This window comes from Mandrillus leucophaeus, unplaced genomic scaffold (genome assembly GCF_000951045.1).
Source record: "Mandrillus leucophaeus isolate KB7577 unplaced genomic scaffold, Mleu.le_1.0 Scaffold380, whole genome shotgun sequence".
Taxonomy (NCBI): domain Eukaryota; kingdom Metazoa; phylum Chordata; class Mammalia; order Primates; family Cercopithecidae; genus Mandrillus; species Mandrillus leucophaeus.
Genome location: NW_012104032.1, coordinates 824,321 through 836,186, shown reverse-complemented (window position 1 = coordinate 836,186; position 11,866 = coordinate 824,321). Strand labels below are relative to the sequence as shown.

Genomic DNA, 11,866 nt, shown 5'->3' with positions numbered 1-11,866 from the left:
CGCCGCGCGGCAGAGGGATGGGGTTCGGGGATGGGGGGGCGCTCCCTAGCACACACAAGAGTAGTGGCGGCTGTCGGGGAAATGGAGCCTGGGAGGCGGGATGGAGCGACCTGGGACCTAACTGCTGTCCCTCCCCAGTCCTGTTGGCTAGGTGCGTGCGTGGGCATTTAATCAGAGACCCAGTAGTACCAGCCTCTATTTTCCCCATCCTCCGGAAGTCAGGGCAAAAGCGATGACTGCTGGGACACCATTACCTCTGGATGGATAACGACCCTGTGTTATTGCCAGAAATAACCTGATCTTGAATTCTGGTTATAACTTCTCAGAATTCAGGCTAGAAGTAGCGCCTTACTTCCTGACACTGTTAAGGAAACCTGGTCGCTGTCTCCCTCCCCTACTCTGTTCAAAAAGTATTGATTGATTATATGTCTCAGCTATGAGGAACATTAGGGTCTTGAAAGATCTTTTAGTCAGAATTCACAGGCACTACTACACACCTAAAAAACTTCGAATATGATTGTGATTGGAAAGAAGTGGCAGGCTTACCCTCTAAGGGCTGTGGGCCTCTTTCACTTTTCCAAGCATCTCTTCTCACCACTCGTGCCCCACTCCTGGACCCCATGCTGTAGAACTCTATGGCTAGAAAAGTGAATAGGAAGAGGAACGCGGCCAGGGAGGGATGGTTGGGTAGGAGGTTCAGAGGTAGCAGGGCGGCAGGCTACAAGGGCGCTGCATAACTCAACCCCCAACCTCCACCCCCATTCTTTTCCCCACTTCCAAATCCACCGAGAGGAAAGCCCAGAGGAGATGATGCCAAACCGCTTTGATCAAGGAAGACTGAATGACAGGGCCCATTTAGCAGTTTCGTTTTGAGGCCCAGGAGAGGTGGCTAGTAAAGAAGTCTTTTTGGCTGAACCATCAGAGCCAAAAGGAAGAAAGGAACTCAGAGAAACTGCAATAAAAGAGCAGGAAGAACATAGGTGTAGATATGCTGGGTTAGATGAGGTAAAGCCAACATGCCTGAGCAGTTTCATTTGCTCTTCCCATAATGTCCAAGGTTTCCTAAAGAACGGCTCTGACGGGACCCCCTGGCATGGCAATATTGGGGCAGATCTTCACTTCCATGAGGAAGCCACATTTTGAATTCAGAGATGGGGGCCCCGTCTCCCTGGGAGTGAGATTGCCTCCTTTGACAACCCCTACATACCCCTTGTGCCGCCAGCCCCAGCTTGACTGTACCCTCCTCCTGCCCCTAGTAGGGGCCCTCTTCCTTGGCTTCAGCCTTGCCCAGCTGCCAGAGGGTGGGAGCAGGACAGGTCTGGGCCCATCAGTTGCTGCAGCTGCTGCACAGGCTCCCAAGCCCCTGGGCAAAGACTGGGATGGGCCCCAACAGGCAGGGAGTGTGGCAGCCTGCCGAGGGGGAGAGGTGGGGCGGGCCCGTTGGGATCTGCTCCCCAAAGACAGGCCCTAGCCCTCACTCATGGGCCTGGAATTGGGGAGTGGAGGGAGGGAAGAACACACCCAGGAAAGGCGAGTCCCAGAGCCAGGTGTATATATCTTAGCGGGGGACTTTGGAGAATAGCAAGCAGTTCAGTTCTGTGTTCTTCCCAAGATAGAAGGTGACTAGGAGGCATCAGGGGCTCTGCTACTCTCCCTGCTTTCCTGTTCAACCCTGGTTCCTGGAACACACCCTACATTCTCAGCAGTCACCTCCCCACAGGAGTCATGCTCACATGGTCCCCTCTGCACAGAGCCCTCTGCTGAGCCAGATCCTTTTCTCCATCCTTGGAAGTCTGCAGCAGAGAGAAATCATTCTATAACTGAACAGCTCGTTTGACTGACGGGAACCTGAAGTCCCAGAGAGGCTTTCTGGGCCTAGCCTGCTTTCTCTAGAAAGTTTTTTCAAGTCTGCTGCTGAGCACCTGTGGACCGGCATCTTTGGCCATTCATCCTACACACTGCAACAGAGATCATACCTTGCCTGTATAATCTTCTCCCCAACAGAAACTAAGCATCTGAATGCCAGGGACCATATCTCTGACCTTCTCCAGGTTTCCTCAGGTAGTGGTGCTGTGTTAAGCACAAAATAGATGCTCAGAAAATATCTGTTGAGTAATTAAACAAGAATGGATCTGCTCAACCAAGATCTTGCTACATGTCATTACTTCTTATCTTCTCTTCTTAGAAGGGAGCCCATCAAAGGGAGACTGTGACCCCTGGCACATCAGGAAAGGGCAGTCAGGAAAGCTTGGGAATCTCTGGTTTTGACCTGGGGGAGTAGAGTGTGACACTCTTTTCTCTTCTCAGGCACCTGTATCAAGTGCAACAAAGGCATCTATGGGCAGAGCAATGCTTGCCAGGCCCTGGACAGCCTCTACCACACCCAGTGCTTTGTCTGCTGCTCTTGTGGTGAGTGTAGCCCCAACACTCAAGCACTCCCCTCCCCTGCCCACATACACACAAGTGCTATAGGGAACAGGAGGAGAGCTTTTGCCTCTTCATTTGCTCACAGAGCAGCTGTTGGATCCCCACCAAGTGTCTGGAGGTCCGCAGCTGCTCCGCCCCTCTTGCTTCCTTGTCTGCCCTCTACTTGGCTCTCCCTTCCCCTGGTGGGTCTCCTTTCTGGAGTCCCTCCTTCCTTCCTTACCTCCGTTTCTCCTTCTCATGCCTCCTTGCTTGCCCATCCTGGACTCGCCTGGCCCTCCAGCTTCTTGGTGGGGCTTGGTCTTGGGCAGCCAAGTTGCCTGGGGCGACAGTGAAAGATTGGAATGTGGGGAGGGTGGGGGCAGGCTGGGGGAGTGGGGAGCTGCTGGGGGCGGAGAGGGGGGTTTTCTCTTGGCTGGTCAGAGTTCAGCCACCTCACTAGAGTGCAGGCCACCGGGCCATGCCAAGCTGATGACATCACGCTCCAGGAATGCCTGCCACTGTTAGCTCAGGAGGCCCACTTGGAAAGGGGGGATGCTCCCAGCGGCCTTAACTGCCCCCTCCCCTCCCTCGTTACCCCCTCCTCACTGCTTACCCATTCTGATTCCTTTGCTAAACCTTTAATCTCCTATCTCTGCCTGTCTGACTTCAGCACTCAGCTTTTCTCACTCCCCCAGTTTCTGCCTGGTTCTCTTTAGGCTCATCTGTCTGTCTATCCTTCTGTTTACAGGGCCTCTTCTGGCTATATCTCTTTCCCTCTCTTTCCTCCCCTGTGTCTCATGAGCTTCTAAGTCAGCTTTCCTAACCCACTGGACAGAATTGGAAGTGGGGATTTTGAGGGGAAGAAGGCAAAGGTGGGAAAATTGCTCATGCTCCACCTGTTCTCACTCCTCCCCTATCCCTGATAATGTAGACACCTGGGAGCAGTTCCTGGGGGTTGGTCACATGGGGAATGGTCCTGCCTTGTCTGCTAGAAGAAGATCCTGGGTTGTCTCTTACCCTAGAGACTCTGGGTCCCTCTAAGCTTAGGGAGGCAGCCTTAAACAAACAGGAAAGGGGACCTGCTTTGCTTCCAAACAAAGCACTTTGTCCTGCAGTAACTCCAGTCCTGACCTCCATAGAGTCTGTCCCTGGAAGGAGACAGATAGGCCTTTGAGAGCAGGATAGACATGCTCAGGTGAAGAGGCTTCTAGGTTGAAGGGTCCCAGAGGGCAAGGCCTGTAACAATGTGATTCTCTCTATGTAAATCATATAGTACCTTATTAAGAGCTCATGTATTCCAGCATGTAGTTGGCTTTACTCTCCCAGGTGGCTTCCTATGCACTGGAGAGGAAGGCAGTTTGTTTAGGGGAGGGCCCTAGAAAACTGTTAAGGAGGCAGGAGCTGGAGGAGCAGCAAGCAGAAGAGAGGGGAAGTTGGCTGGAATGAAGCCAAAGCAAATTGGAATTGCATCAGATGGAATTTTTGTGTGGGGAAGAAGGACAGACAGCAGTTAGGAGGAAAAGTACAAAGTCCAGGTTTAAATATATTATGCAGCACTGGGGAGCAGTGACCCCAGAAGTCTTGCACCTGGGCTGTGGGATAGGTTCCAGCCCCTTTTCTGCTGTTTCTAGGGCGAACTTTGCGTTGCAAGGCTTTCTACAGTGTCAACGGCTCTGTGTACTGTGAGGAAGATTATCTGGTGAGTAAGGGTCACCTGGACCTGGAATTGGTTTCCATACTGACCCCCTTCTTGGTGGCCCACTGGAGTACCACCCATCATTCTCAGTTTGATAACAGCCTCCCTTTGTCTTGTCTTTTACTTTAGTTTTCAGGGTTTCAGGAGGCAGCTGAGAAATGCTGTGTCTGTGGTCACTTGATTTTGGAGAAGGTAAGTAAAGTGCCTTCAGCTGAGAACTCTCACTGTGAGGCTGAGGAGTGGAATCAGGGACTAAATGGATACTGAGAGAAGGTTGGGGGAAGAAGCCTGTCACCAGATGAATCACTTTCATCCCATTCCTCCCCAGAGCAGCTGTTTACCGTGGCTTCCCTCTGCCTATGGAATCAAGTCTGGGCTCAAAAGCCTGTCAACCCAGGCTTCTGTAACCTGGCCCCTTCCTAATTCTGCAGGCACAGCCAGGCCTTCCAGCCTGAGCTAGGAGTGTGGGGTCCTGAGTCTTTTTATTTATTTATTTATTTATTTATTTATTTATTTATTTGAGACAGAGTCTCACTCTGACATAGTGGCATGATCTTGGCTCACTGCAACCTCTGCCTCCCAGGTTCAAGTGATTCTAGTGCCTCAGCCTCCCAAGCTAGGACTACAGGCGTGCGCCACCATGCGTGGCTGATTTTTGTATGTTTAGTAGAGATGAGTTTTGCCATGTTGGCCAGGCTAGTCTCGAATTCCTGGCCTCAAGTGATCCTCCTGCCTCAGCCTCCCAAAGTGCTAGATTACACACATGAGCCACTGTGCCCAGCCTGGGGTCCTGAGTCTTAATCCCCTTTCTGCTACTGGTTAGAATCACTTGGGACTCAGTTTTATTTTCTATAAAAAGGAGAGATAGGATTAAATCAGTGATTATCAATCATGGTAGCCTAGCAGATCAGCTGGGAAGAACTAAAAAAAAAAAACAAAAAACAAAAAAAAAGTGTTTGGATCCCATCACCAGAGATTGTGATAATAGGCCTGGAGGAGGGCCAAAGCGTTGATGTTTTTTAAAAGCTCCCTAGATGATCCTGATATGCAGCCAGAGTTAAACACTACTGGCCTGAATGCTCTCTCAGGCATTTTTCAGGGTTTCTGCCTCCATTTTAAGACTTCTTCCCCCACATTACATAGCATTGTTTCTAGGAGTATAGCAGCGGGTTGGATGAGGTTAATGGGAGTAATAAGGAGCATAATGGGCAGCTGGAGAACTGAGACTGGAGGGAGACTGATTCTCTTGCTACCCCATGAGCCAGATCCTACAAGCAATGGGGAAGTCCTATCACCCAGGCTGTTTCCGATGCATTGTTTGCAACAAGTGCCTGGATGGCATCCCCTTCACAGTGGACTTCTCCAACCAAGTATACTGTGTCACCGACTATCACAAGTGAGTCCACCCCTTGGGATGCAGTGTGGAACTGGGTCCAGGGGTTCCCCAACCTCAGCTCATCTTTTCCCTCTGTCTTTCAGAAATTATGCTCCTAAGTGTGCAGCCTGTGGCCAACCCATCCTCCCCTCTGAGGTCAGTATGTCTGGGTTCTCCTTCAGGGCAGCCAGTGCCACTGCCTCTGGCGTAGGGTTAGGGACATGCTGCCTGGCCTCCTGCCGGAAGCGGTAGTGCCAAGGAATGTACTCTGTGAAGATTCCCGTGTGACTCTGCCTCTTGGGGTCACCACCCTGACCCTAACATCCGGGCCTGGACATGTCTGAAAGCCTAACTGGGCCCAGGCTCTATCTCTTCTATCCCAGTCCAGAGGAGGAGACTTTCTTTGAGGTTGAGGTCACCAGACTGCAGATGTAGGGACTGGAAAAAGGGAAGAATCCTCAGCACTGGTAGGAATGGGTCAGAAATGATTTAAGCTGTGTGTAGAGGATGTACCTACGGAGAGAAGCCAGATCTTATTGGATTCCCTTGTTCCCAGCCTAGCCTACTTTATTTATGCCTCCTGTCCCTTTCCTTCCCCCACAACTGGGAGACGCAGGTAAGGCCAGGGCTCTTGTACAGAGGGAGTGTGCTACATGGGGGCAGCCCAGTGAAGGAGATAAGGAGAGTTCTGGTAGGATTTGCAGAGGCATCTTAAAACTACAGGTGATTGCAGAGAGACTCTGGGGCCATTTGTATGATCTTCCCATGGGGTGGGAAGGGTTATATATGAGGGAGGTGGAGGTGAAGCAACATGCTGCTCTCATCTCCATGGGGGTCTGCATGTTTCAGGGCTGTGAGGACATCGTGAGAGTGATATCCATGGACCGAGATTATCACTTTGAGTGCTACCACTGCGAGGTGAGTGTTGGGGTTCAGCGGTGCTGGAGAAGAAGTGGAAATGGGAAGAGGGTAGGAGTCAAGTCCTGCAACAACCAGACATCTATAGGAGAGGTGTAGGGCATGGGAAACCAGAAAGATACTGTGACCTATCTTCAGCCTTTTTTTTTTGTCCCCTCCAGCCACTTTCTCTGGTCCAAGTTGCTTAGTCCTTTCTGAATCTGACTCTCCCAGAGTCAGGACTTTCTAAGAGTAGCGAGTCTGGTCAAACTGCTGTAAAGACTGACTTGTGTCATTATTTCTGCTGCAGCAGCGACACCTGGTGTCCAGCTGAGGTATTAATATTTTCTCAGATTGCTCTTCCATCCTGCCCTTCCCACCCCATCCCTTTCTTCCAGTTACTAGGAGTCAGGTGTTGAGCAGGGCAGACTCCTAAGATGCCCTCAGTATCCAAGGTGCCTGGGCTGAGGTGAACTAGGTGCCTTCTTCCCTAGGACTGCCGGATGCAGCTGAGTGATGAGGAAGGCTGCTGCTGTTTCCCTCTGGATGGGCACTTGCTTTGCCATGGCTGCCACATGCAGCGGCTCAATGCCCGACAAGCCCCTGCCAACTATATCTGAGCTGCAATCACTGCTGCTGCTGTCACCACCACTGACAAACTGCTCTGGCCAGTGGGCTCCTCTGAGGCCAGCCAAGGCAAATAATGCACTCTACAGACCTGGCAAAAGAGTCCTCTGGGGAGGACCCCAAGGACTGGAGACCCAAAGATCATGACATTCCAAATGGATTGTGGAAGAGAAACCTTATATTTACCAGGGTGGGGGTGACTGGCCTTTTTCCGATGTGTGCATCCTGAGCTTAGGCACACACAGGAGGGTTCCAGTACTTTCTGAACATCTGATTCTGTATCTTCAGTATATATATTTTGTTTGTTTTAGAGATGGGATCGCACCATGTTGCCCAGGCTAGTCTTGAACTCCTGGGCTCAAGTGATCCTCCCACCTTGGCCTCCCAAAGTGCTGGGATTACAGGCATAAGCCACTGTGTCTGGCCTAGTATATGATTGTGCATGAGTCACATAATGTTCTGGTCCCGGATTCCAAGAGTAGAGGACCTAGCTTTAAATCAACTAGTTTCAGCTAAACTAACTAGAACCAAATCAAAGTGTAATTCTCCCTCCAGCTCCCCCAAACCCCAGAGTTTTGGGGTTGTGGTTGATGCAGGATGGGATCCCCCTGAGAGGCAGCAAGTCTAGGGTGGTGAGTTCCTGCTAGGCAACCAAATTTAAGCTCCTCACTTTTTTTGTGACACATGGTGTCAGATATGGGGTCTCGCACCTATATCTGGATGAAGAAGTAGAAACTCTGGACCTCATTAATGAGTTATTTATTGGCCTTCTTCTAAGGACTAGGAGAGCTCCTCATGTGTCTGCTGAGAATGGGGACCAGCTCTGAGTGGGGTTGCTGCCTATATTCCCTGTTTCTCAGGGACTCACGTGGGTCTGGGGAGGCTAGGTAGGTGCTTGTACGTGGTTGCTCTTCTCCTTGGCTATGGTAGGTAATAAGCAGGTCTGTGTGGGTCTGGAGCTTGTTGTGAGGATGTCTAGGAAGCTTCAGCTTAGCTACACTCCCAAGTTTAGGTGCACTGAGCCATACAGCCCAGCGTATGCATGTGTGGTTGTGTTCATGTGCGCGCGCGCGCGCGCGCGCACGCACACACACACACACACACACACACTCTCTTACTCTCTTCTCAGGTCACTTGTACACTTGGTTTCCTAGTAGAATCTCACTTGCCACCTCTCAGAGGGGTCCTGGATTGCATCCATCACAATCCCAAAACTACAGTTGGGGGGAACTGGAGGGAGCAAAACACTGATTTGGTACTAGTCAGTTTGCCTGAAACTAGTTCACCTAAAGCTAGATCTCTTAAAACCAATTTACTGAAAACTTGTTTGCTTAAAGTTAATGACTTAATGACTAATTTGCCAAAAGCTCAATTCGTATTTTGGTGTGTTTATATCCATTTAGGTGTCCTATTCTTTTTTGTCTTGCTTTGGATATTTCAAGGATTTATATCTATTCATCCAAGAGTACTTCTGAGTTATTATCAGCAACATAAATTTATCAAATTTGCAGCACTTTGTAAATGATGAGATTGCTTCCTACCTTTATGGATGTCTTTTTCTATGTTATCTACCTTTCAAAAACTTTTTTAAAAAGTTTAAAGTTTCTAGCAATAAATACAATTGGTACAGGCATTTTGTGTATCATTTTTTTTGTTTCTTAATCCAATATTCCTTTACAAATTAAATGCCTTGAAAAATGTAATGGAGTTCAATGTGATTTTGATGCTTTGGTCTAACTTCTACATTCCTACTGTTAAAAGGCCAGTATATCTTAAACAAATGAATAGGCATGAGGCATATTCGGTTGACTTACAATGAAAAGTTATACAGACAACAGTAGTAACTAACAGGGTGAATCTGCTAAACCCTTTTGAAATGCTGCAGATTTGATAAATATTTATTTTAGACTAATTGGTTTTAGGGGAATTGGTTTTAGGCAAATTAATCTAGTAATCTTTGATCTTTAGTCCTCATTTTCTATCACTCAGTGAGTTTCATACTGGAAATGATGACTCCTGACAACAGAAATTCCACATTTGGGGGCTATTCTAAGATGACTATGCCAGCCAACCTGGGAAATACATAGAGGAGATCTCTGAGTGAGAGGGAAAGAGTTCAGATTTATACAACTGAGTGCCAGAGGGGAAAATGCACCTTGTTGAAGTGAGAAATGTTCTGAAACTGAATTACTTCTTGTACAGCTGAGATCGCTTCTTCTGTACTGTTGTTAAATAAGTGAATACAAAGGCCCTGTGATGGGAAATCCAGACAAGCTTGTGTAACTTTACATCCATCCCCTCAGGTTTTTTGTTTTTTGTTTTTTGTTTCTTTTCCTTTTCTTTTTTACAGAATCTCGTTTTGTCGCCCAGGCTGAAGTGCAATAGTGCAGTGGTGCGATCTCAGCTCACTGCAACCTCTGCCTCCTGGGTTCAAGTGATTCTCCTGCCTCAGCCTCCTGAGTAGATGGGATTATAGGCAGGCGCCACCACACCCGGCTAATTTTTGTATTTTTAGTAGAGACAGGGTTTTGCCATGTTGGCCAGGGTGATCTCAAACTCCTGAGCTCAGATGGTCCGCCTGCCTCAGCCTCCCAAAGTGCTGGGATTACAGTTGTGAGCCACTGAGCCCCACCTCTTTTTTTTTTTTTAAAGTTGGGAGTCTTGGCCAGGCACAGTGGCTCATCCCTATAATCCCAGCGCTTTGGGAGGCTGAGGTGGGAGGATCATGAGGTCAGGAGATCAGGACCATCCTGGCCAACATAGTAAAACCCCATCTCTACCAAAAATAAAGTTAGCCAGGCATGGTGGCATATGCCTGTAGTCCCAGCTACTTGGGAGGCTGAGGCAGAAGAATCACTTAAACCCGGGAGGTGGAGATTGCAGTGAGCCATTGCGCCACTGCACTCCAGCCTAGGCAACAGAGCAAGGTTACATCTCAAAAAAAACTGGGCATGGTGGCTCATGCCTGTAATCCCAGCACTTTGGGAGGCGAGGCAGGTAGATCACGAGGTCAGGAGATCAAGACTATCCTGGCAAACACGGTGAAACCCCGTCTCTACTAAAAATACAAAAAATTAGCTGGGCGTGGTGGCGGGCGCCCTGCAGTCCCAGCTACTCAGGAGGCCGAGGCAGGAGAATGGCGTGAACCCGGGATGCAGAGGTTGCAGTGAGCCGAGATTGTGCCATTGCTCTCCAGCCTGGGTGACAAAGCAAGGCTCCGTCTCAAAGGAAAAAGAAAAAAGAGTTGGGAGTCTCACACTCTGTCACCCAGGCTGGAGTACAGTGGCACAATTATGGCTCACTGCAATCTGTGCCTCCCAGGTTCAAGCAATTCCCCTGCCTCAGCCTCCCAAGTAGCTGGGACTACAGGTATGCACCACCATGCCTGGCTAAGTTTAAAAAAATTTTCTTAGAGACAGCATCTCGCTATGTAGCCCAGGCTGGTCTTAAATTTCTGGCCTCAAGTGATCTCCCACCTTGGCCTCCTAAGTCACTAGGATTAGAAGCATGAGCTGCTGTGCCCAGCTCCTGACCCTTTGTTTCTTACTGATTTTGGCCTCTTCTGTTCCTGGTCTGACTCATTCGTTTCTAGGTCTGTGCTGATTGTCCTAGCCTCGGGGCTCCCCAACATTCTGTTCTTGCCACTGACGCAACTTCTTCCTGAGGAAAAATAAATGATAACAGCTGATAAGGGCAGGCCATGACAAAAGAGCAGTGCCAGCCACCCCAACACCATCACTGGCAGGCTCCCAGATGTATCCTTCATCACAAGAGCTTCCCTTCCTCCTATTTGCTGGGAGACTGATCTTCCTCAATATTTCTGTTTAGTATTTACAGTTTTTTAGTATTTACAGTTGATGATGAAAGATTCGTGGGGTGCTGCCAAGTATACATCAAAAGGTAGACCTTGTTTGGCCAACTTGCCACCTGATTTAATCAACAACCACTAGTGCTGAGATGCAGAAAGGGGGAAAATGGAGGAATTATGGATCAACTCTGTCTTTTCAGATGACAGTCACAGGACAAAGGTTAGGCTTTGACTGCAGACTTCAGCTCTGCTCTGGCCAGCGCTGTTCACCACAGGCCTGAGTGGGTTATCAAAAATAAAGCTGGTGGCTGGGTGCAGTGGCTCACATCTGTAATCCCAGCACTTTGGGAGACTGAGGCAGGTAGAACACCTGAGGTCAAGAGTTCGAGACCAGCCTGACCAAAGTGGAGAAACGCTGTCTCTACTAAAAACACAAAAAATTAGCCAGGCATGGTAGTGGGAACCTGTAGTCCCAGCTAGTCGGGAGCCTGAGGCAGGAGAATGGCGTGAACCCGGGAGGCAGAGCTTGCAGTGAGCCGACTTCGCGCCACTGCACTCCAGCCTGGGCGACAGCGAGACTCCATCTCAAAAAAAAAAAAAAAAAAAAAAAGAAAAAATCTGGTGATGGTTCTCTCTCTGCCTTACTCCTTAGAGAGTATTTTCCCCTCCACCACTTGGAGCTCTCAGGGCCAGGGAAATGGTAAGATGCCATTTATAATCAGGCTGGAGACTGTCCTCAGTCAAGAAGGATGTAGAGAAAGACCTACTTCCAAGTACATAAAGCCAGCTGGATGAGAACCTTCAGATTGTACCTATAAAGAAGGGAATAAAAAGAGGAAAAGGGGCCGGGCGCGGTGGCTCACGCCTGTAATCCCAGCGCTCCGGGAGGACGAGGTGGGTGGATCGCGAGGTCAAGAGATGGAGACCGTCCTGGCTAACACGGTGAAACCCCCGTCTCTACTAAAAATACAAAAAAATTAGCTGGGCGTGGTGGCAGGTGCCTGTAGTCCCAGCTACTCGGGAGGCTGAGGCAGGCGAATGGCGTGAACCCCGGAGG

General features: G+C 49.4%; 1 protein-coding gene across 2 annotated transcripts in view; it reads left to right on the top strand.

Annotated features, from left to right (window-relative positions):
• AJUBA (ajuba LIM protein) overlaps window positions 1-9,254 on the top strand; it is an 11,270-nt gene extending 2,016 nt beyond the window's left edge. The window contains exons 2-8 of one of the 2 annotated variants that reach the window (XM_011990638.1): window positions 2,308-2,409; window positions 4,038-4,105; window positions 4,232-4,294; window positions 5,368-5,498; window positions 5,582-5,633; window positions 6,327-6,395; window positions 6,869-9,254. In XM_011990638.1, coding sequence (XP_011846028.1) covers window positions 2,308-2,409; window positions 4,038-4,105; window positions 4,232-4,294; window positions 5,368-5,498; window positions 5,582-5,633; window positions 6,327-6,395; window positions 6,869-6,994 — 611 coding nt within the window. In that variant the 3' untranslated portion in view covers window positions 6,995-9,254. Of the gene's footprint in view, window positions 1-2,307; window positions 2,410-3,912; window positions 3,942-4,037; window positions 4,106-4,231; window positions 4,295-5,367; window positions 5,499-5,581; window positions 5,634-6,326; window positions 6,396-6,868 lie in introns of those variants that run through there. The other variant, XM_011990640.1, reaches the window with a different exon arrangement.
• The last annotated feature ends 2,612 nt before the right edge of the window (window positions 9,255-11,866 follow it).